A 24,818-nucleotide genomic window follows, 5' to 3' on the forward strand; every position below is an offset into this window, starting at 1 on the left:
GGGGATCTTGCATTGTGACAAAACTCCAACTTACATCGTGTTATGAGCAAACCAAACCATCTGCAGCACAGAAGAAAGTTTATAGAATAAAGTCATATTTCTATACGTTGATTTTGATTATCTTTACCTCTAACAGACTACAAAATCTGTTTTCCTCTAATTTCTGGTTATATGGACAATTAAACGGTTTATAACAAACGTTTTATATTTTTCATAAAGCTGCTTCTCTCTGTCACTGGAATTATACAGCCATAAATTAGACATATTTATTTTGCAATGTCTGTGCTGCACACAACTTTATAGTAAAATAAGTTTAAAATAAGATGACATTTTAAAACCAACATTTTATTAGAGTTTGGAGCGATTAGCATCGCTCACGGAAACGTCAGTCTGTTTATTCCTAGTTCATAAATACAGCCCACCTTAGCTCTGTTTTTTAACTCGCTGACAAAGATGGAGGTTTAAAGCTTAAAAAGGCAAAACAGAGGAATCTGATCTTGCTACTGAAGTCTTTTTACTCCCAAAATACTTTAGTGGAAACCTTCATCCTATTTCAACAACAGAAATACCTTCAAAGAAAGTAGTTAGTAGCCTTGTGCATTTTTGAACTTCTTCTCTTTGCTATGAACACCTTGTACAACCTCAAGTTTAAGTAGGTTTACTGTCGTTCTCACCACATGTGGTACATGAGGTGGAACAAAATTATGTACACAGGGTCCCAGTTACATCCAACAAATTTAAAGTGTAAAAATAAACTGTATATAAGGATCTAAGTTGCTAACTTTGAGTCTTTTCAGTCAGTAAAACCTTCCACACAAAAGTCGAGTTATTGCGAGCACATCTCAGTGGATTAGATATGGTGTGTTTACTGACAGGGAAATTAATTTTTTTAAATTTTTGTGTTTTTTTGGTCAGTCATCCAGTCACAGGTCAAGATTAAAACTGTTTGATTCCAATCATCTGACTGGATGGTGCATCCCTAGTAATTGGTAAAGAAGCGCTTCAGATGTGTTGTCAGGACGAGGCTGCTGAACAAACCAAGTGATGACTCAACTTAGAGACGAGCAACATCTGCATAAACAACAGGAGAGTTAATGCTCTGACGTGTTGGGCCAAACTACACGTGAAAACATCACGTCTTCCTCTTATAGCGACCACTTTTTGAGCCCACTTTTTGCTTTTTACTTCCCTTTAATCTGATTAAATGACAGCGCGCACCCTAAAACCTTGAATCTGTTAAGTCTTTAAAAAATAGAGAGTTGTGAAATGCATTGAGTTAGTTTTTAAATTAATCTTTTAGCAGAATTACATTTATAATTTTAGTGTTTGTTACTGGCTCAAATTCTCTGAACACACAAAAGTCAGCGCTGGCCTTCAGTTGGCTCATTCAGGCAGAAAATTGAATACAATAGGACAACACACAAAAGCGCACTGTTTTCAATTTCCTAGCCCCTGGTAGGCATCATTGCACATCGTGAACTGTCACTCTGAATGTTTTCCTCTTGTCAAATATTCACCAACCTTAAAAACATATACAGTTCATGTTTTGAGAGGTTCTGTATGGTTTAGGTAAAGTTGTGAGGCTTAGAACGTAGATGAATAGATGTTCAGGCAACACTTCAGCTCCTCTTAATGCCCCCCTCCTTTAATAAAAAAAAACTTGCTGTTTTCTGTATTCATACAAGTTTAGTACTTTTCGTCATAACCTCCTCACCCTTATTCTTTTTATCCAAGTACACTGTAGTATATTTGATGTAATTATGTCCTCATACCTTTGGCCCTATAAACAGATTTTTTTCACCTGCCAGACCCTGAAATTGTTTTCAGAGTAGTAACAAAGTTGATGTCAATCCTCCTTTAACATTGTGGGATGAGATTCTTATATATAGATAGGAAATGCTAACACGTGGTCAACTGATCTACCACTAGCGCTCGCAAACCAAAGATCAAAATACTTGAACTGCAGATAAATATTTTTTATTAAGCACTGATTCACAACAAAGTACTACACAAAATCTCAAAGTAAAGTCCAGTTTACTTGACTCCGTTTTTGAGTGAAATCGTAGCTTCTCCGTCGCAGTTCGTAACACGAGCTCAGTTTCTCTGAAACAGAAGTTTTTTTTTAATCCAGGTCTGAGTGGAGGTTTTTCTAGACCCCACACCGACGTGTCAAATCTTATTCACGCTGCCAGCGGCTGCAGTCAATAACTTGGCTGCACTTGCGCGAGTAGCTAAACATCAGTAACAATGGCCGGGTGCTGTTTGTGCTTCTCGACATGTTGGAGCAACTTAACTTCAACCTGGGTCCAAACGAACATTTGTGTATTCACCATTTGGGTGCAACAGTTTTCATGCTCGAGACTGAAATCACTCTGCTCACGCACGTCTCGTTAAAAGACAAAACCCAGCTAGTGGCCTGGCGTCAGTGTTGCCAGATATACAATGACTGTTTTTACAAGATAGTTTTATGGTCAGCCCCCCTCCTTTTCTGTGCACCAATCACAACGCACACCTCATACAACCTTCCCTCTTCAAGAAAGTGCACCCTCACTCAGCTCACCTAATAGTTTGGTTCAAAATACAGTAATTTTAAATCAACAGTACGATCATTCTCATTCCTATCTGGCAACCCTGCCTGGCATAGCATCTACAGCGGATTCAACAAACACAGCACTACTGTGTAAACAGGTTTGTTTTATGTTTTTCGCCACCATCAACATTTAAAATGCGAACATTTCCAGAGATCATTTGCATGTGAACAGAGCTAAAAACTGAGGTAAGCCTAAACAGAGCCAGGTTCAAATCCAAACGTACACAATTCAATCCTGATATATTTCACTACATTCAGATTCAGTACATTACAGAATGCTTCAACTGAAAGCTCTGCCCCCGTTCTACTTTTAAAACCTCTAGGAACCACAAGTAAACCTGCAGTCTGGGAGTGAAGTGCTCTGTTAGGCAAATACTACGATCCAATCCAACTTTATTTATAAAGCACTTTAAAAGCACCCATACAGGACCAAAGTGCTGTACAGACGAGTTAAAAAGCACAAAAAGGAGTCAAATACAAGAAAATTATAATAATAAAACATAAACAGCTATACAATAAAAGTTGAAACAGTAAAAGGAGTATCAAATAAATAACAATACAATCAACAACATTGGAAAAAAGATGAGTTTTAAGAAGGGATTTAAAAACAGGCAGCGAGGAGGCCTGTCTGATGTGGAGAGGAAGACCGTTCCATAGTTTAGGAGCTGCTACAGCGAAGGCACGCTCGCCTCTAAGCTTGAGCTTTGTTTTGGGCACACTCAGGAGCAGCTGATCAGCTGACCTGAGAGCACTCGAGGAACACTACAATCTTTATTATGAAATAGTTGTAAAAATTAAAAAACATTAGAGAGAAGCTAAAATTGGAGAACTGTGATTTCTTGTCAGAAATCTGGCAGCAGCATTTTAGGTAATAGATTATTATTTATTTATTTTACAAATGCAGCGTTTTGTACAGACATGTAAAAAACCTGTTGTAGCTGCGTGTGATTTAGTGTACAGCAACCAAACCTACATATCTCAAACACTGAACGGTTCTCCTGCACGGCTGGAAATCAGTCGAACGGTGGGAGCAGCTTCTGTTCTCAAGTCTGCATCATTTGTTCCCCATTTCTTTGAGTCTGTGTTGACATTAAACCAGAGAACTTTCTCAGGTTAGAGAATCTTTGTTTCCCCTGACGTGTGATTTATGACGCACGAGCTTGTGTGTGCGTGTCTACCCCCTTGCGCGTGTCTTTATGCATTCTAATGTTGCTGAATTTCTCTCCTCCCACAGCAAATGGGCAGGTGTGTCTCGTCTGCCAAAGCGGTGAATGTAAGACACATTCGACTGACTGTGTTATTGCTGCAGACATTTTTCTAATGAGTGCCATCTGCGCACATCCTGCTTCAAACCAAATACTGCCTCACGTGTGTGTGTGTGCGTGTGTGTGTTGATATTCCCTCAGTTTATTACATTATCAGTTCTAGCATTTTCCCACTTACCTGCTCATCTCTTCCAGGCTATCCAGGAGCTTATCCTGCCACAGCTCCCACCTACACTCCCAACCTCTACCAAACTGGGAGTCCTGGGTATCCACCAGGTGAGCTCTTACACTAACACACATGCAGATACACATACACACACCCTGTTCGTCTTTAATCTGGTCATCTCTTGGAAAATAAATCTTCCTATGATGGATAATCTTTGAAAAAAGTAACAGATGATCAAAACCAGCAGACTGAAAAGGCTCCATTGTAGTTCAGTCACAAGTTATTTATTTATAGAAATCTCCCTTTTTTCCTTTTGCTGTTACTTTGTATAGAGATGGTTTGTTTTATCTACACTTAGCTGTGCTGATATGGTTAAAAATACTATAATATTGAAATAATTCCTTAGATAAATAACGTTATTAAGTGATTTTTATGAATATGAATATTTCTGTGCAGTGCCTTGAGACGACTTCTGTTGTGATTTGGCGCAGTACAAATAAACTGAATTGAATAATTAACTATAACATTCATAATTAAAGATTCAGACACTAAGTGTACATTTACCTGTGCAGTCTGGGAACCTGCACTGTCAGGTGAGCGTCACAGCTTTTAATCATATAGCTGAAAATGTAAACACACTTTTGCTCAAACTAATTTAAAACAAAAAAGGTGCCATTTAAGTTTTTCAGACGTAGAATATTTGCTCATGTAACAGCATGTGATTGTGTGTGTGTGTGTGTGGGGGGGGGGATAAAGGCTGGCGTTTAGTACAGTTCTTAGCATGGACTGATCATATTTTCTTACTATATAAGTAACATTTTATGTGTAAACAAAAAAAAATTAAAGCTCTTTAAACTACAAATTATACATTACCATTAATAAACGCAGCATTGTTCTTTCAAAATGTTAGCATAATATTTTGATTGTTTTTCTTTATTCTTCATTGGTATTGTGCAAAAACAAATAAATAAATCAAACCCAGCAGTGCAACAACATTTAGCTGGCCACAGATGTGCCTGCCTTTTGAACTGATTTATTATCCTTCGTCTTGTTCACTGGCTGGCCAATTAATGCACCTGCCTCAATTATTTTTATAAACTATAATTCAAATGGTAGAAGTTAGGGTTTCAAACCATGGAAATATAAGCATAATTATCAATAACAACCTTTGGGCCACAGTGGATAACTAGTATTTGTAGAAGTTGTGCCAAAAAAAAAAAGGTGTATTTTTTTTAGGGGTGCGAATCTCAGTGTCTGGCGATCCAATTCAATTCCGATTTTTAGTGTCACGATACGATTCAAAATCGATTTTTCAATTCAAAATCAATTTTTCAATTGAAATGGTCATAAATTTTGTTTCAATTATGTAGCTGACAAGCTGAAAAGATTAAACAACAATGTAAACAAATAGAACATTTATTTAAAACAATACTTTTAGGTTATTTACTGTATCAAATATTTTTTATTTATTTTATATTTATACCAAAAATAGGAAAAAAATATAGGAGTGCATAAAATTCTGTAACTTAAATTACCAGTATTAGGTTAGCTTAGTTGCCTGAATTTTTCACAAAAAGAAAAATTAAATAAATAAATAAAATAAAAATCTAGGATAAATAATTCTTCCATCCATCATCTTTATCCACTTCTTTCTTTTTGAGTCACTGGTATCACTGGTGCCCATATCAGCCATCACTGTGTGAGAGGCGGGGGACAACAGGTCTCCAGTCCATCACAGACAAATAATTCAAAATATATAAATATAAAAGTAAACAGACTTCAGCCTAACATAGTACATTAACCTTTAACTCCACATAAAATACAGACTTCAGTTATTTTTAACCATATTGCTCTAACACTTGTTATATTTTCAAAACTTAACCTAACATGAAATATACAGACTTCAGTCTTAACCATATTGATTCATATTTAGTAAATATTTAACAAAATTTCAAAACCTGTGCAAGTTTGCACAAGAATCTCTTCTGAACTATAATTTATAAACTATAAACTGTATCATTTAGACCTGACTCCAGGTGATGTGTCTCATCTGGCCTCTTCAACCTGTTCAAAATACAAATTACATTACGTTTGTTGTACAACTTGTCTATAAGTTTTAGTATAATATGAGAAAAAGCAGTTACCTTTGAGCTGCAGCTGCATCAGAGCTTCTCCCATTTGTTGTTTCACGGTGAAGTTGTGCTGCTGCTGCTTTATCGCAAAATAAAATAAAGCTACGTGAAGGAATAACGTACATTGGATCCATTGTATTAAAAATAAACCTGAACCTCTCACCTTCCACTGAGCTGTCTGCTCATAAATCCTTTGTGATACAGCAGGAGATGGAGAGGGAACTCTTCACTGCCTTTGGGGGAAGCCTGGAAGTTTGTTGTAGAGTTCGTGGTCGGCTGCTTCGCTTTCATCTTTCATGCATTTTGTCCTATTTCCAAAATACTGTACCGCAATTTTATTTTACACTTCTTGTAAACAACCGTGCTCTCGTTAAGCTCTGTCTTCCCTCGGAACAAAGAGGCGGATTGAATCGCGCTGTCTCCCTCCTCCATGCTAGCAGGCTCCATTCAGATAAAGAGAGCTGGCTAACTAGCTTGCTGTACGGTGGCCTACACGGCTCAATTCTACGGCGGACGAACGGGAAGTAAGAGCAGAAAAAATATTTAAAAATGCATTTTAAAATCGATTTATGGGCCTTTAGAAACGATTCAGAATCGCCAGGACTAAGAATCTAGATTCTTTAAAAAAATCAAATTTTTTCTGCACCCCTAGTATTTTTAAAGCTGAAAGGTTTTGAAATAATCATAATCCAAATAACCTTGAACAACTGAAACAAAACTGTTGCTCATTAATGTGAAATAATTTTCAGAACTGAAACTAACCACATCATTTAGTCTGTTGTAAAAAAGATCGTAATTTTATGTGTTGTGAAATAAAATGTAGCCTCTGCTTAAGTAAAGTCTGGCCCTAACGCTTTAATTTCTTTTATTAAAATTTCATAATGAAATTTAAATTTTCTACCAAGAGGATCCATTACTGTGGTTGGTAAGAATGTGCGATATGGCATAAAATTCATATCACGATGTGTATTGTGAAGGGTGGCGATAACGATATATATCACAATATGTTTTTGGTATAAAACTTAATAGGAGTTTTTAAAAAGCATAGGATGTCCTTTTGCCATCATATATTTTGAATTTAAAAAATTCCACTACTAGGTCCAGAGAGTTTTTAAATAATAAACAAATCAAGTATTAGGCTTCTTTTCTTGTAGTGCAAAACAGTGCAAAATATATCAAATGTAGTATTAGTCATATGTTTTAAACTAAATAATATGTTGTTAACTCTTAACAGTTTCCAGTCTTAATAAATGAACATCAACAGAGCAGCATTTTACTCTGAAACACTTCACCCTCCAAACCTCTAGTGGGCGACTCCTTCTGCTTTAAGGAGAGCCGACACAAAATGAGTCTGTGGCTTTGACCAGAGGGTCTCGCAGTAAAATCACACAACACAGCGTTCTTTTCAGAGAGCAGAGAGCAGGTTGCTCTAAAGATGACCAACGCTTACTTTAACTTTTGATGGAAAAAACAACTTTCGATGGAACACAGCGTTTTGCGCATGCATCAGAATACGGCAACACTACGGCAAGTCTGCTGTTACTGCAGTTAGCCGGTAGAAGTCAGATCTATATCGTAGGCTAAATTTCTATCGTTTCTACTGTGTACCGTATATGTCGCACATTCCTAGTGGTTGTTCTGTATCACAGTATAGTGATGCGCTGAGTTTATCTGTAATGCATACTTAACCTAAAGCAAATGTTGCTTTCCTCCATATTTAATAACCGCCTGAGCCGTGTATGGTTTCACATTTGTAGTAAACCAAACATTGCTGTTAAAATCAAAGTATCATTACAGTTGGAAGGTAGCTCCGAGGTAATATGGAGTAAATGCTGCTCTCAGCCTGAAGGCATTAATGGAGGAGGAGGAGGAGGAGGAGGAGTGGGAAAGTAGCCATGAGCAGCTGTCGGTGGCTGTACAGCAGCAGATACATTTCTGCTGGGGTTCACTGTCTGCTCCCTAAAGCAGATGGGGCTACAGACGGAGCTTTTATCACATTAGATGATGCTGCGATGGAAAAATTAATAATGTCCAATACAGTCGATTAATGGTTATTGTTGGTTTGGAAGGCAGTGAATAATACATTATCATTCATTCAGTATAATAAAAAAAATCAAAGGAGCAAAAATCATGCTGAATACTGATTCAGTATCGCCTTAATACTATCAACTGAATAAACCTTAAAATAAATATAAATTCAAGGTACGATCTGTGTTCTGTGCACAAAGAGAGAGTAGAATACAGAGCATGCGACTTGTAATATTTCTATATTGAGCAAACATCATTGTTTCAGTCTGATGACGAGATGCTGTAATGACCGTTTTAAGTTTCGTTGAATTTTATAAAGTATTATTATTACAAAGACTATGAAGTCTGTCATCATTTGAAGGATGCTTGAAGATTAAATGTTGTTAGCAAACGGGATTAAGACTAATTAAGTCGTTTTCTATTCTACTAAATTCAGCGTGTGCTACAAAAGCAGTGGGTGTTTTGGATTTTATCCGTGCTACCTCTGAAGCTGCGTCCTCTCCCTGAGTTTGTTTTACCTTCTTAAAGTCGAACAGAAAAATCAGATCTGCCAAGGCGACGCTCGGCCCGCTTTGTTCCACCAGAAACCTGAACCTCTTTGTTCAGCCCGTGTTGTTGTTTGATCGCAAGTTTATTTTTCTTCCCCGGGCTTTTCTCAGGAATTAATACACCGTGGCATTAAAACTGCGACATTTCTTTTATTCTAGACAAAAAAAAAAACAAAGAACCTCCAGACAAGGCCAGCTGTGGTCTGATTAGAGAGGTGATTTGGTCATTATTCTCCAAGACCATTCATGAACTGTTTTCTATCAGCACGGCTTTTGTGCAATTGTCACCACCGTTGTTCTTTAATGCCCTGCATGCGTGTTAAGGCAAAGAACGACTGTGAAAGCATGTGTGTGTGTGTGTGTGTGTGTGTGTGTGTGCATGCCCAAACATCCAAGCGCAGACAGACTTTTAGCCACAGAGCAGCTCCCAGCATCTCTTTGTTTCCTTGTCCTTGTGGGAGAGAAGGGCTTTCATAAGCTCAGCAGCAGCTAGCTAGTAGCATGTTTGACCTTCAGGCTCCTCCAGGTGGATGCTCAGAGGTACTGCGCTCCACAGAGACGAAAACACAGAAAGCTGCTGTTTGAGCAGGATGCCTTCACAAACCTCCTGCGTTCTCTCTGTTAGACGAGGATCCCATTTGAAATGATTTATTTAGCTTTTGCTGTGATTCTTGTCCATTTGGTTTCATCTGTGATTAATTACGAGTGCGTTTACGCTGCCTGCACAGCTTGTTTCTTCATCCTTTGTATAGTACAAGGAAGCCTGAACAAAACCTGCTGAACGAGACTGTTTTTTTTAATTAAACATAAAAAATATGCTGGGCTTTGTTTTTCAAATTGAAATCCCCTTTTAGGGCGCACCGGCCCCCATCTGGTGGACTTTAAAAGAAATACAATCAGTAAAAATGCAAACTAGTAGTCATGGTTCCCAGTGACTCTGGAAATCAGGGAAAACCTGGAAAATGATTTTTAACATTTTCCAGATATTGAAACTTGAGGACTTGGAGAAAAATCACAAAATAAAGAGGAGATATCTGAACACTGATCTGCTGATAAAAAGATGATCTTTCTGAGATTTTGACATGTACATGCATTAATGCTAGTGTTCTAGTATCATTAAGTACGTGTGCACGTTCTATACAAAGAACATGTATCCTTGCCGCTGTACACTGTAATTATTAGGGATGATGGTCGTACTGTACTTGCTGTCCTCTCTGAACGTGACTGTGCCCTCCATCTGAGTCTCTAAGCTCCGAGCGTTTTGTGTAACTGAAATATCTCCTGGAGTTTCAGGATTTACTCGGGGAGAAGTCGGGGAAGCACGAGGTGTTTTGTTTTCATTAAACGCTGATAGTACAGTACGCTTAGCTGGTTGCTAATGGTCCACACTTACTCCTTTAATTGTGTAACAAAACAAACAGTATTTTCTGGAATACTTTTACTTTAAAAGAAGATTGAAAGAGCAGTATCCTTTTTTAAATATCTGAAGGACAGGAAAGTCAGAAGTGTTTGAAGCATGATGAATGTACCGATGACCTTTGTTGCATAAAGGCAACTAGAAAAGGTCATTTTCATTAACAGGAAGTCATACGACGACTCATGACAGGAAGAAAGGATTTACTTGTGGTGGCCTCCGACAGATAGTGATCACCTTAACGCTGTAGGTCCTTTTAGCTTCCAAAGAGCTTCAGCCTCTTATCAGCAGTTAGATGTTTCCACTTCATCTTTATTGCTTTTATCAGTGTTTTTCAGGTCACCATTTTTTTTCCAGGAAAATACTCTTTCCTGCCCTTCATCAGACAATAAATCTCCTTCAGCTGTTGAAGAGTGAAATGAAATGAAAAGCATACTTTCTCTTCTTAAAAATCAAAAGCATCTGTGTAGTATTATCAGCGCATTATTGTTCACCTAACAACTCCGTGTTGACAAGGTCCTCAGTTCATCTTAAAATATTACACACACAAGTGTTAAGAGTTACCTTTTTGGTCCAAACCTTTAGTTCTACGTGGAAACGTAAATAAAATAAATCTTGTTTCCTTTCTCTTGTCTTGTTCTTTTAGGATATACTCCAGCAGGAACCCCATACAAAGTTCCCCCCACTCAGTCAAATGGAGCTCCTCCTCCCTACACCCCCACTCCCACCCCATACCCAACAGCTATGTATCCCATCCGCAGTGCCTACCCTCAGCAGAACATTTACGCACAGGTAAGAACATCAGAAACCAACTGCAGGGACGTGACGTTCTAGTTGCACCTGTTCTGCCGCCTCCGTTTCACACAGTCCTGTTTGTAATTTAGTGTTGCCTCGTTGGTCTTGTTCATTTTTCTTCTAGTTATAAATAATTTACTGAAGCAGTTTGAACAAAGTGACACCAAATGGTTTGCAATCTGGGCAACACTTTGAGCAGAAGAAGTCTTCCAATTTTCTAAATTCTTGTTAACTAATAAACGGAGCATTCATTTATTTTTGCCTTGTTATGGAGAACTTTTGTACTTTACCGTAAATATAAAATTCATATTTATGTGCCTGTCTTAGTCGAAAAATACTATGTTCAGAGTGTTTTGGAATAATGGTGAATCATTCATCATGCATCCTGTGTTTATCTGACTAGAACAAATTCATCTCATGACTGATATCTTGTCTGAGTGGTACGTTTCATCTAAATGAACCAGAGTTATCAAAGAACACAGCACAGTTCCTTTCTGACCCATTTTCCTTGTGTTTTGTCATCACGTGAACAAGCTATAAAACTGGATTGAACTTTCTGTTGTACACGCTCCCTCCGCAGGCAGGGTGACGCCTGTGTCTGTTTATTGCAATAAACAAATTCAAAGGGCGTTTTTGAAGACGTCTTTAATTTCACCTGTTTCTGTTGTCGAGACAAATTAAAGCAGGAAAAATCCACAACATCCGTCTGATTTATATTTTTAAAAATTAGCACTGGATTAGATGAATGAGCGAAATTATGTAACTGGGACCCTGTGTACATAATTTCGCTCCACCACATGTACCACATGAGGTGCGAATGACAATAAAGAAACTCTGACTCTGATGAAGACTTTGTGCTGGTGTGAGCCTCGTCTCAAACAATTAAATTAAAAGAAGCAGTTGGTCTGAAGCACCAACACTGATGGTAGTCTGGTGTTAATTCTTTATGTATTACTCTCTGAGGTGTGTAGAGCCGTGATGGACAGACGGGCTCAAATCAACTCTTTAAGGTTTATTTCACCCCATTGGAACAGATCCATTTAGTTTCCAGATCTGTGGTTTGATTTGAGATGCATGCAGACAAGACACAGATTTTTTTTTTACTTTTGTGAAAACATGTTCCTCCTGAGGCTTCCTAAATAAATAATGAATAACTGCAGTATAAAGCTCTGTCTTCTCTTATTCCTACAAAGGCTGGAAGTCTCCCCCCCCCCCAAAAAAAAAGTCTGGATATGTATTATTGAAATGAAAGTAAAATACTGAGACATTTTTGTTTCTCCAGACTATTTCCCCCTCCCATTATTTAAAAAGATTAAACTTCAAAGTTAAAAAAGAAAGTTGGCTCAGACAAGCAGCATGTTTTGTACATTACCGTGTCTTCTGCTGTACACCTCGCACCACCCTGTAAGTTGCATCAGTCCAAATGTGTCTAATAAAGTGGAAAAATACATAAACGCGTCGCTTCACCGTATAAGTCGCATCTATTATGCGTCACCGCTGACCACCAGGAAATGTGGACCAGTGTTGTGCCAAAAATCGCTGCCAAATGGCGGCCGCAGGAGTGCACGGAAGGACTATAACAAGAATTTAACAAGATTAACACTTAAAAACATTTGTTTGCTTGAAATTATAGTAAAGGTGTGTCTCCAGTTAACTTAAATTTTTCCCACCAAACTCACAAAGTTCTGTCTCTGAGAGTCAGTTTCAGGTGTTTGTATTTATCATAAACATCTGCTAAATTAATTTCTTCATGGTGTTTTGGCGACAACAAGATGTTGTGTCTGTTTGGATGAGCTAAACTGGATTATATTTGAAATCATCCTGAGAGGTAACTGTACTGTGATGAATCCAATTTAATAAATGACCATTAAAAATAAATGTATTAAACGACAACATGAGCTGAATCCAGTAAATATAATCCCTTTGAATGAGATAATCATTTTAGGGGAGAAATCTGTCAGACAAATTTAAAAAAAGTATTTTAAGTTAATTTGTACTCTGCAAATGACTTCCTGTGCTGTAATTTTTTTAAATATATCTTACAAACCCTCAATCGAAAACACTAAAATGACAGAAAGTAATCTACAGCAAAGTTGTTAAAACTCCTCTCTACCTTCAGATGATGTTGGTCCTGATGGTGCTTCATTAGACAACACTATACGGTGTACTTTTATTACTGTCATGTACACAATGTACTGTGTACTTTTACTACGATCACGTACACAGAATCAGGTGTGCTGGAGCAGATTTGGGATAGTGTTCCTTGAGGACCAGGGTTGGAAACCACTGGCTTAGAGCATCTGTTGGTGAATACTCTCAGCACATATCAAGCTTTAACTAAGAAGCTGAAGGAATTGAGTTATAGTGGTGCTTGAAAGTTTGTGAACTCTTTATAATTTCCTATATTTCTGCATAAGTATGACCTAAAGCATCATCAGATTTTCACACAAGACCTAAAAGTAGATGAAGAGAACCCAGTTAAACACATGAGACAAAAATATTATACTTGGTTATTTATTTATTGAGGAAAATGATCCAGTATTACATATTTGTGATGGTAAAAGTATGTGAACCTTTGCTTTCAGTATTTGGTGTATTTGATGTTCTCCTGATGGTGGCTCATGACCATCAACATTAGTCGATGTGAGAGAGGCCTTCAGTTGTTAGAAGTTACCCTGGGGTCCTTTGTGACCTGGCTGACTATTCCACTCCTTGCTCTTGGAGTGATCTTTGTTGGTCCACCACTCCTGGGGAGGGTCACAATGGTCTTGAAGTTCCTCCATTTGTCCACAATCTGTCTGACTGTGGATTGGTGGAGTCCAAACTCTTTACAGATGTTTTGTAACATTTTCCAGCCTCATGAGCATCAACAACTCTTTTTCTGAGCTCCTCAGAAATCTCCTTTGTTCCTGCCATGATCCACTTCCATAAACATGTTGATCAGACTTTGATAGATCCATGTTCTTTAAATCAAACAGGGTGCCCACTCACACCTGATCATCATCCCATTGATTGAAAACACCTGACTCTAATTTCACCTTCAAATTAACTGATAATCCTAGAGGTTCACATACTTTATCATCACAAATATGTAATGTTGGATCATTTTCCGCAATAAATAAATAACCAAGTATAATATTTTTGTCTCATTTGTTTAACTGGGTTCTCTTTATCTACTTTAGGACTTGTGTGAAGATCTGATGATGGTTTAGGTCATATTGATGCAGAAATATAGAAACGTTTGTACAGAAAGTGATTGTTCTTAGACATCGAAAATCACTGGAGAATTGCCAAAGTGATCTAAATAAAAAGTTTAGAAAGGCCTGGAATGTTGAACTGGCAAATGTGTAGGAGTCCTGTAAAGGAATAACAAGCTTTCCCATGTGTGTTTTCTCTGGGCAGGGAGCATATTACACCCAACCTGTGTACGCAGCTCAGCCACATGTGATCCATCACACCACTGTGGTGCAGCCCAACAGCATCCCCTCCACAGCCCTCTACCCTGCCCCCGTCACCGTTCCCGCACCTCGCAACAACGGCATGCCTGCCATGGGGATGGTAGCTGGGACAACCATGGCCATGAGCGCAGGTACCACTAAGATTTAGTCCACATTTCAGAGATGACGCATTAATACACGTCCACTTCTCTCTCCTGTTTTCTGTGCTATAATTTGTTTGGGACCAATTATACCCATAACTGATTTCCCATTTTTGTTGCCAAATCTGCATAGGGACCCTGCTGACGACACCCCAGCACCCCCCAATTGGAGCACACCCAGTTACTGTGCCAACCTACAGGCCCCAGGGAACGCCTGGTTACAGCTATGTACCGCCTCACTGGTAGAGCGCCCCCATCATGTGAGTGTATTTACCCTAAAATATACAGGTGCTGGCCATAAAATTAGAATATTGTGAAAAAGTTGATTTATTTTAGTAACTACATTCAAAAAGTGAAACTTGTATATCATATTCATTCATTACACACAGACTGATATATTTCAAATGTTTATTACTTTTAATGTTGATGATTATAACCGACAACTAATGAAAACCTCAAATTCAGTATCTCAGAAAATTAGAATATTGTGCAAAGGTTCAATATTGAAGACAACTGGTGCCACACTCTAATCAGCTCATTAACTCAAAATACCTGCAAAGGCCTTTAAATGGTCTCAGTCTAGTTCTGTAGGCTACACAATCATGGGGAAGACTGCTGATTGACAGTTGTCCAAAAGACGACCATGGACACCTTGCACAAGGAGGGCAAGACACAAAAGGTCATTGCTAAAGAGGCTGGCTGTTCACAGAGCTCTGTGTCCAAGCAGGTTAATAGAGAGGTGCAGGGAAGGAAACAATGTGGTAGAAAAAAAGTGTACAAGCAATAGGAATAACTGCACCCTGGAGAGGATGGAGAAACAAAACCCATTCCAAAATGTGGGGGAGATTCACAAAGAGTGGACTGCAGCTGGAATCAGTGCTTCAAGAACCACCATGCTCAGACATATGCAAGACATGGGTTTCAGCTGTCGCATTCCTTGTGTCAAGTCACTCTTGAACAAGAGAGCATCAGAAGTGTCTCGCCTGGGACTGCTGCTGAGTGGTTCAAAGTTATGTTCTCTGATTAAAGTCAATTTTGTCTTTCCTTTGGAAATCAAGGCCCCAGAGTCTGGAGGACGAGAGGAGACACAGAATCCATGTTGCTTGAGGGCCAGTGTCAAGTTTCCATAGTCAGTGATGGTTTGGAGGGCCGTGTCATCTGCTGGTGTTGGTCCACTGTGTTTTCTGAGGTCTAAGGTCAACACAGCATCTACCAGGAAGTTTTAGAGCACTTCCTGCTTCCTGCTGCTGACCAACTTTATGGAGATGCAGATTTCATTTTCCAACAGGACTTGGCACCTGCACACAGTGCCAAAGCTACCAGTACCTGGTTTAAGGACCATGGTATCCCTGTCCTTAATTGTCCAGCAAACTGGCCTGACCATAACCCCATAGAAAATCTATGAGGTATTGTGAAGAGGAAGATGTGATACACCAGACCCAACAATTCAGAAGAGCTGAAGGCCACTAGAGCAACCTGGACTCTCAGAACACCTGAGCAGTGACACAGACTGATCCAGTCCATGCCACGCCGCAGTGCTGCAGTAATCCAGGCAAAATGAGCCACAACTAAGTACTGAGTGATGTACATGTTCATACTTTTCATGTTCATACTTTTCATGTTCGTACTTTTCATGTTCATACTTTTCATGTTCATACTTTTCATGTTCATACTTTTCATGCTCATACTTTTCATGCTCATACTTTTCATGTTCATACTTTTCATGCTCATACTTTTCATGTTCATACTTTTCATGCTCATACTTTTCATGTTCATACTTTTCAGTTGGCCAACATTTCTAAAAATCCTTTTTTATTGGTCTTAAGTATTTTCTGAGATACTGAATTTGGGGTTTCATTAGTTTTCAGTTATAATCATCAACATTAAAAGAAGTAAACATTTGAAGTATATCAGTCTGTGTGTAATGAATGAATATAATATACAAGTTTCACTTTTTGAATGTAGTTACTGAAATAAATCAACTTTTTCATGATATAATTTTTATGACCAGCACCTGTACTCTCGCCTCCACCTTGGTCTTCTCTCCTCCGTCTGTTCTCCACCCTCCCTCTTCTTCGTTCCTTTTTATTAATGTGCTTGTCGCACTCAAACAGTCTGAAACCTCCCATTTCTTTCCTGTTTTTTCTCGTCCTGCTCAGACGCCATTTTAAATCCGTTCCTCGTGTTTGCTCTTGTTTCAGATCTGGAGTCCACCATCGTATGCAACTCGCTCAAATGTTACACGAGCTCCCAGCGGTAACCACGAGAACTCGTCACCTGTCTGCAAGAACAAAACTAAAGTGCAACAGCCACTTTACTATTATTGTTATCAAGCGACATTCTCTGATGTATTTACAAAAGCTGCTTTTGATTTGATTTGATTTTTCTTTTTATTTGCCAACCAGTCATTACCTTTTTTATTTTGATTGTTTATTTTGAATTTCCTGTTTTAATTTTGTTTATTTTTGTTGTTGCTGCGTCTGTCATTGGAACTCCAGAAGGACTCTCGACCTATCACGGGTGTCGGTCGCTCCTGTTTCTGTGTTGTTGGTGTGTGTGGTCCCGCCTGCTGCTGCGGGTGATGATGATCAGCTGGCTGGAAAAATATCAGGCACTTAACTCTTCGTCGTCATCATCGTCCCCATCAGTCACTACAGCTATTGACTAATGCTGCCAAATTTTCTAACACATAGATATCAGCACAGGGTTTTACCATGATTAGGCTCTTTGTTTGTAAAGTTCCAGTTGTTTTTGTAAAGTTCATTTTTATCCTCTTCTGCCTGATTTGTTCCATTTTTCAGTTCGACCTCAGTCGTCTTCCAGCGCGTAGCTTTGTGTCCGACGGTCCGTCGTCCCTTTTGTCACCTGTTCACGTGAGTGTTAGTCAATGCTGTGAGCACTTACCGACCACAACGCATCACGTGTCTTACTTTGTCTGTGTTGACGTTGTACCAAGTACACACTAAATAAAAGACTCAAGCACTTCATACTACATACTATGCAGACTGGTATGTTGTGATACTGTTAAAATCTTAGCCAGAGAACGTTTCGGACATGTTTGGGTCGTTTCAGCTTGTGTTGTTAATGTGGATGGGGTGGGTTTGTGGGGGTGGGGGGGGGACTATATAAACAGTCAACAGCATGAGGCGTCATTCACACCATGACACATACAGATACACAAATGCACACACAGGAGCTTGTTTGGCATACAGAAAACAATGACTTAGCAGCACTTACTGTACGGAGCCTCCAGTGGTTAACGAGCAAACAGCCGTGGTTTTCTGGGGTGGTGTGGTGGACATGGCCAGCAGGAGTGTAAAGGGATCAGGCAGGAGAGGAGGACAGTGAGAGGAAGGAAGACGACTTGACGTTTAATATTGTTTAAAATGTACCGATTGTGTAACCTGCTTCGTCCTTTCCTCAGACAAATAAAAACACAACAAATGAGGTTTTGGGTAATTGTGAACGGCCCATGAAGCCTCAGTATTAAAACTGAGGCTGTGTCAGCCATTTTGACCCAAGGGCAGCATGAGGGTTAACAATATTACTACATACCAACTTTGGATATGCATCAGAAAATACATTTGTAGGTAGGACTGCTGGATGGATTTGAATAGTATTGCATCAAATTGTGTTTATTGGTCCTCGCTTTCAGTGGATTTGGGTGTTGGATAGATTGTCAGTGGGAATTAAAGAGATGCGTCACCTCTTTTGAAGCGGGGGTTTGTGGGAAAGTTATGAACAATTAATATCTTACCTGTTGTAAGGGTCAGGCTTCACCTGTTTGGTGAAAAATTGTACTTCTGTTGTTTTTTTTTTTTACCAGACTGGACCAAAATGGATTATGTCACTGACAATTTTGCATTGCTCTGTTTTGTTACATAGAAATTTATGGTTATTTGAAAGCTCAAATAGTAGCAGCAGTTAGCTATAGCACTTCACATTTAGCCCAGGCCATTTCCAGCTAACATGAATAACAGTATATGTGAAAGTGGTGGCAATGTAAGTTTATTAAAACATTTTTGCATGAACTTCTTTGAAATTATTAGAAATGCATGATATTGGATTTTTGGCCAATATCCGATATGCCGATATATTAAAACTTATTTGGCCGATACCAATACCGATATGTTCCCCCTAAACCCACTTACAGAAAATACAGAGCTTTCTCTGCTGTGAAATTAAAATACTACATTATTCTGCATGGTCTTTGTCAATTTGGCCTGCTACCAAATACAGATGATGCAACAGTATATAAATATATAATGTATATTTAAAAGAAGGGCACCTTTTCTATTGGTGAGTTATTTTGAGGGAATGTCCGATATTTTACTTTATTGCTAATATCAGTCGATACCATGCCGATAATACCGTTCACCCCTTGAAATTATTATTATTATTTTTAGATTAGAGTTGTTTAAGATGGCAACGATCCACTTTGGGCTTTGGTCTGCTCAGACTAGCCATTAGCTCATCAATCCAGTTATCCAGAAATAAACTCCTTTTCTCCAAACAGAGCGATCTACAGGTTACACACTGTTTGTTCATAACTGTTCCACTCCCTTACTGCAAAAGATCTGAACTGTCACTTTAGTGTTTAGGCGAGGCCTGTGGCGTTCTTCAGGCTTCACACCAAGTTTCACATCATAACTTTATCTGTAGATCATAGATCGCTATTACACACACAAAAAAAGCATTTACTGTGCGGGTATGTGGAAGAAGTGGTTTGATTATTGCAATAAAATAAGAGGGAACGCCTCCAGCTCTTAGCATACAGTAATTATTCTGTCAGCATTTTTTAAAACCGCTTCTTGTTGTAATATTTAATAATGGATTTGAGGCTGTTTTATGGAGCCTTCATTCAATAATTATTACAGTTACTGCTAAGACCTTAAAAACATATCAAACGTTTGGGGTATTGGTTAACATTGTGAGAAAATATTGCACAATATAAGATAAAGGAAAAAAAACTTGACTATACTACTATAATTTAATGCTAAGTAACAGGTACTTAGGCTTTGTAGTGGAGGAAGAAGCAATTTATATAATTAAATAAAACAAGTGTTTGAGGTATTCTTAGTCCAGATGTTTGTACTCTAGTAGGTTAATTCTCAAGATGTTGCATAATGCCGCTGTCGGAGGAAAACAACATATATTTGAGCCCTAGTGAATAAAATAATGTATTTTATATGATAGCAAGTGAAGGTTATTGGCATGAAGCTTTCCAGCCATTTAAGGATTCTGTATATTTTAAATAATGCTTTAAATTGACTGCAAGAGTGGAAATAAAACAGGATTTTCTTGCAGCAGCAGTGAAGTTACTCTACAGTAGGACTATTATTTAACCAACCACTACGTTTGTCAGTATTTCTGGTTTAAATTGTTTGGTTCTTTGTTTTAGCTCTTCTCCCTTTGGTCAAATGATCATACAGTAATTGGTATGCATAAATATTCAGGTGTCTTTCACTATAGCATTGGATTTCTAGGTTTAAACAAAACCTGCAGTATATTTAAACAAGTGGTACAGTAATGTATTTCTAGCTAAGCATGGTTGCATCAATGTGGCAGCTACTGTTTGTGCTTTTAATATTCTTGTTTATATTTTATTTTTTTCAACTTTCTCCACCTCTGTCCTCTACATATCTTTTCACTGCGACAGGAAAAGGTCAAAGTCTGTAAATAATGTTAGAAATTGAGGAATTTGTCTCCAAATTCCAGCGAGTTTTTTTTATTTTATTTTATTTTTTACGGACGCCTGAATTTACAGACGTCGAGGAAAGTAGAGGAGAAACAACGACGCTGAAGCGGACCTTTGCTGTCCGTTTTTGTTCTGTTGGCGCATTCGATGATGTCTCGGGAAACTCCCAGCCTCAACCCCATTATTATTTGTCATTTTCTGTGCCATATTTTACCAGTTGTTGTTTAGTAAATATTAGTTTCTTCTCCTAAATAACTGGTGAGCTTGTTCCGTCTTGCTTGTTGTGAAATCTGTGTTTTCCTGTTTGCTGTCTTCTTTCTCAAGTCGTAGGTCCTGGCTGTTTCCATCTTGTTTTAACTCTGTGCCGTTTTGCACCTCAGACATTCTGAACACGTTCTGGGATGCAAAATGACGTCGGCTCATGTAAACAGAGGTGTCCCCACACTTCCTCTGTCCTTGTTGCTTTTTCCTTCAGATTGTTCATGTGCTACGGGTCTGACCTTTCCTACCCTCACTGGTCCATCTCAGCAGAGGGCATGCTAAATAAAATAATTGTATAAATTTATGGTAATGGTGGCAATCAGCAGCGTTTTAAAAAGCTCACTGACCCATTTTAAACACTAGATGTCACCAGTGACCAAGTCTAGAAGTGGCATCTGGTTTCAGGCTCTGAGCCTTTATCAGACAGTAAATGGTGCATTTCAAAAATTATATTAAAATAAAATAAAACGTAACATTTTAAGCACTTGGATATTTGGGGGTGATTTAAGGCGTTTCAAAATAATCTTGTCTGGCATTTTCAGACATGCTCTACTGGACTCCACGTGAGGTCTTTAGAGCTGTGGACCAACGCGCTTAAACTTGAATTCAGTTTCAAAGTGGAGGCCCGGCAGAGAGGCAGATCCACAAAGCTGTTGACAGAAAACAACAAAGCAAGCTGGGTTTTTTTTTTTCTGGAGGTTTTTACTGCCTCTTCTTGTCGCTCCATTCCGCGCTTCGTTTATTTCAATTTGCACTTAAGTAAAAAAGTGGAACGCTGAACACTTTGGTGTGTTCAGGGGGGGAGTCTGATGTGCAAAGTTGTCTTAATCATGGTTCTTTCATCACCGCTTCATACGGTGTTCGGTCTTCTAGAACAGGGGTTCTCAAACTGGGTTCAGGGGCCCCCTCATAACCCTCATGTTGATTTAATAAGTTCGTCTCTTTAAGGCAATGGAAATATTTGTGTAACATAAATACTTCTTAAGATCTGCTCTTTAATAGAGTTAATACATTGTTTTTAAACTTTAAACCTGGAGCATTTTTCATTCAAGACACTTGATTAACAAAAGTTTTAATTTCAGTATCCAGCAATGCGCTGGGGGTCCTCCCCCAGAAAAATTTTAATAAAGTAGATGCAATTTTTTCTGCATTTTGGTGTATTTTAACAGCTTGTTAAACATCTACGTTCTTATAAATTTTTTTTATTTTTTTATTGCGGACCCCCAAGCACCGGCTCGCAGACCCCCGAGGGTCTGGAGACCCCAGTTTGAGAACCAATGTTCTAGAACAAAACCCAAAGATCTAAAAGATAGTTACTTAATTATTTTTTTTATTCCAGTGTAATTTCAAACTCAACCTTTTTACTTTAACAGTGAAACGTGACCAGAAAAATTTGTTACACCTTATTTTTTTCTCCCCTGCCTTTCAGTTTTTCATCAGTAAAAATTAAAAACACTACTATCACAATAAAAAGTAGGCTCTTAAATGTCTTCGATGTTCTGCTGCAGCTCTTTTTATTATTATTTTTTAACTCGTCAGAGGTCTGTCTTAGTTTGATTTGACACTAAATGCGATGCAAAAAGTGGAAAAAAATTCCTCGTCTTCCTAACAACACGTGCTCTCGTCCCACTCGGGATGGAGTATTAGGAACAACCCCATCTTTGGAAGTTTTGGTTTGGTACCCAGTTTGCACATGCCATGGTATATCTGTTACCGTACGGTTGTGTTTGAAACTGAAGCCCAACGTCTGTTCAGCGTTGAGAGAAGTGAACTGTATGTTAGCTATTTGGTCCGGAGTGAAGGACCTGCGTCAGGCTTGTGATATGAAGTGTAAATCTGTTTTCTTTTCATTTTTTTATGTATTTTTGTTGTTGTTTTTTTTATTTTTAATTATTTTTTAAGATCAGTTAGTGATCTTAGTACTTTAACTAAGCCAAGTTTGTAATTGTATATTTACTGTAAAATGTAGAACATTGAATAACTATTAAAATTTTCCTATAAAAGGAAGATTGTCTGAGTTTTCTTTTTTTAAATTTGCTGTTATAAGCTGAATATCGTCTCGCTGTGATTCATGTGATTCGAGGATTTCCAAATTATTTATTTTATTGAATGCTCAGATGAGTTGTTTTTTTTTATATATATTTTCTGTAAAATCACCAGTTTAAAATAATTTTCTTAGTACTGGATAAACTGACTTGTGTCAAACATTTTGGGTTTCCTTGCACAAGTGTCTCACAATAGTTTGCTGGAATGTTCTCGTTGTGTTTCCTGACGGAACTGATGTGAGGACGTGCGTTCGTAGGCCGCCTTCGCAGCACCTCCTAGAAACTCTTTGGGACTGAGATCAGGGCTTTGATGGACACCAAAACATTTCTGTTGTCCTTGTCTCCTCGTCATCGTCCATCTGGAAGACCGTTTTATGCCCAAGTTTTAACTTCTTGGTTGATGTCTTGAGCTGTTGCTTCAACCCCTCAACATGATGCTGCCACCCCCATACCTCTGTTAGGAAGATGTTTTCAGGCTTTCACCTTCCTCCATTTTCCTCCAAATGGTCATTATGGTCAAACAGTTCACTTTTGCTTTCTCCAGTCCAGACCACGGGACATTAAGGTCTTTGTTCCTTTGTGCCTTTTTGAAAAACGATGTTGCTTTTGGAGTATCCCTCGTTTATCACGGGGGCTCTGTACCCTGAAAAGTGAAAACCCGCAAAGTAGGAATAGTAGTACAAGTAGTAAGTTTATTTATAGTAAAAATTCCATGCCGATCGTGCAGCTCATCCGTCAATCAGCCAATTGTGTGTCTTGTCCAATCGTATTTTGAAAAGCCGTGATAGAGGGAGGGTCTTCCTCCAGCATGTTTTACTGGTACAAGCAGGTGAGACCACATCACTTCAGCTGTAACAGCTGGTTTCCTATGTGTTTTTGGATTGGTTTGAAAATTTTATGTTTAAAGTTTTAAACCCAATTATTTACCTGAACGTCTTGGTTTATAACCTTGAAAGAGCTCTGACCAGCTGCTTGGTTCAGCTGAGGGCTAAATTAAAGTGCAGGAGATTCATCTGCACAGTTTGTACTGCCGTCTTTTAAAACTGGCCAGACAGTTCAACATCAGCTTTTATTGTGAGATCAGATAGTTCAACCCATGTTGGTACAAGATTTGTTTCACTCTAATGACTCGTACCACCTTCAACCAACAAACAAACCATGCTTTTATTTTGGGGTTGGTTCACACATCTTGCTTACGTTCATCTCACAAACACAGGACCTGCCTCCTTCCTGAGCGATGTGATGGCAGGACGTTTTCATGGTTGTTGCATAATTTAATCATCCTTTCATCAACTCATTAAACAAATAAGCCACACAAGGAAAACTAGATCTTTACAGCCCAGGTTTAATCTTGCAAGAGGAGCAACAATTGGAAACGGGCATACAGGATGTTATGTCGCCTGAATCACAAGGTCTGCCGGCGGACAGCATGAAGAAGCATCGACTTATCAGTAAAGGCCAGGTCAAGACAACTCTGCTTCCAGCTTAGAGGCCTTGAAGTTTATCAGGTGTGCATGCTCCGTGCTCCTGCAGACTCCTTTGTTCAGAACAACGCGCAGGCTTCTATAACATTTGACATTAGCAAGTGGAAAAACAACTATGACCTTCCCCCCCCCCCCCCATTCAACCTTTATTTATATACATGTCACACGACTGCTGGAAAACGACTGCAGTATTTTGGTAAACCTAACAATGAAAGAATAAAATGTATCATTCTTGAATCAAAAACTGTAAATAAAATAAACTGGGACTGTAATTCTATAACAGCAGCAATTGCAGGACTTATTGTAACATTCACAAAACAAATAAAATCTAGGCAAAAAAAAAAAAAGACAAAATTACCTTGGATAAATACTGAAATGCGAAAATTTATGAAGAAGCGTGGATTTGTCTCTTAAAACATCACTACGTTCACAATGTAATACTGACCTTCTCGTTTATAGAAGCTTAAGGAACAAAGTGGTATGTGAACTGTGTAAAGGCAAAACCTCATACCCAACTAACTGACAATGTTAAAACCAGCAATAATTCACTTTGGAAGCATTTAAATAATCTGGCTGGCAGGACCAATAAACACAAAAGGATCACAGAACTTACCATCAATGTTAACAGTATAACTGATAGTACCACTATGGCTGACAAATTCAATTCATGTTTTGTACAATCAGAACATTTACAATTTGTAGAACCTTTTAATCAGTTGCTGAGAATTACCTCATCAGATTCCTTTCATATTAAAATCAGAGAGTCAGAGTTTCTTTACTGTCATTCGCACCTC

The 24,818-nt window shown here is 38.5% G+C and overlaps 1 protein-coding gene across 3 annotated transcripts in view; it reads left to right on the forward strand.

Moving 5' to 3' along the window:
* fam168a (family with sequence similarity 168 member A) overlaps positions 1 to 18,893 on the forward strand; it is a 42,753-nt gene extending 23,860 nt beyond the window's left edge. For 2 of the 3 annotated variants that reach the window (XM_037677373.1, XM_037677376.1), the window contains 6 exons: positions 3,825 to 3,863; positions 4,051 to 4,131; positions 10,790 to 10,935; positions 14,341 to 14,527; positions 14,670 to 14,796; positions 16,738 to 18,893. In XM_037677373.1, coding sequence (XP_037533301.1) covers positions 3,825 to 3,863; positions 4,051 to 4,131; positions 10,790 to 10,935; positions 14,341 to 14,527; positions 14,670 to 14,782 — 566 coding nt within the window. In that variant the 3' untranslated portion in view covers positions 14,783 to 14,796; positions 16,738 to 18,893. The remainder of the gene's footprint in view (positions 1 to 3,824; positions 3,864 to 4,050; positions 4,132 to 10,789; positions 10,936 to 14,340; positions 14,528 to 14,669; positions 14,797 to 16,737) is intronic. The other variant, XM_037677375.1, reaches the window with a different exon arrangement.
* Positions 18,894 to 24,818: the final 5,925 nt, after the last annotated feature.

Source organism: Nematolebias whitei, chromosome 6 (genome assembly GCF_014905685.2).
Source record: "Nematolebias whitei isolate Nwh7 chromosome 6, NemWhi1, whole genome shotgun sequence".
Taxonomy (NCBI): Eukaryota; Metazoa; Chordata; class Actinopteri; order Cyprinodontiformes; family Rivulidae; genus Nematolebias; species Nematolebias whitei.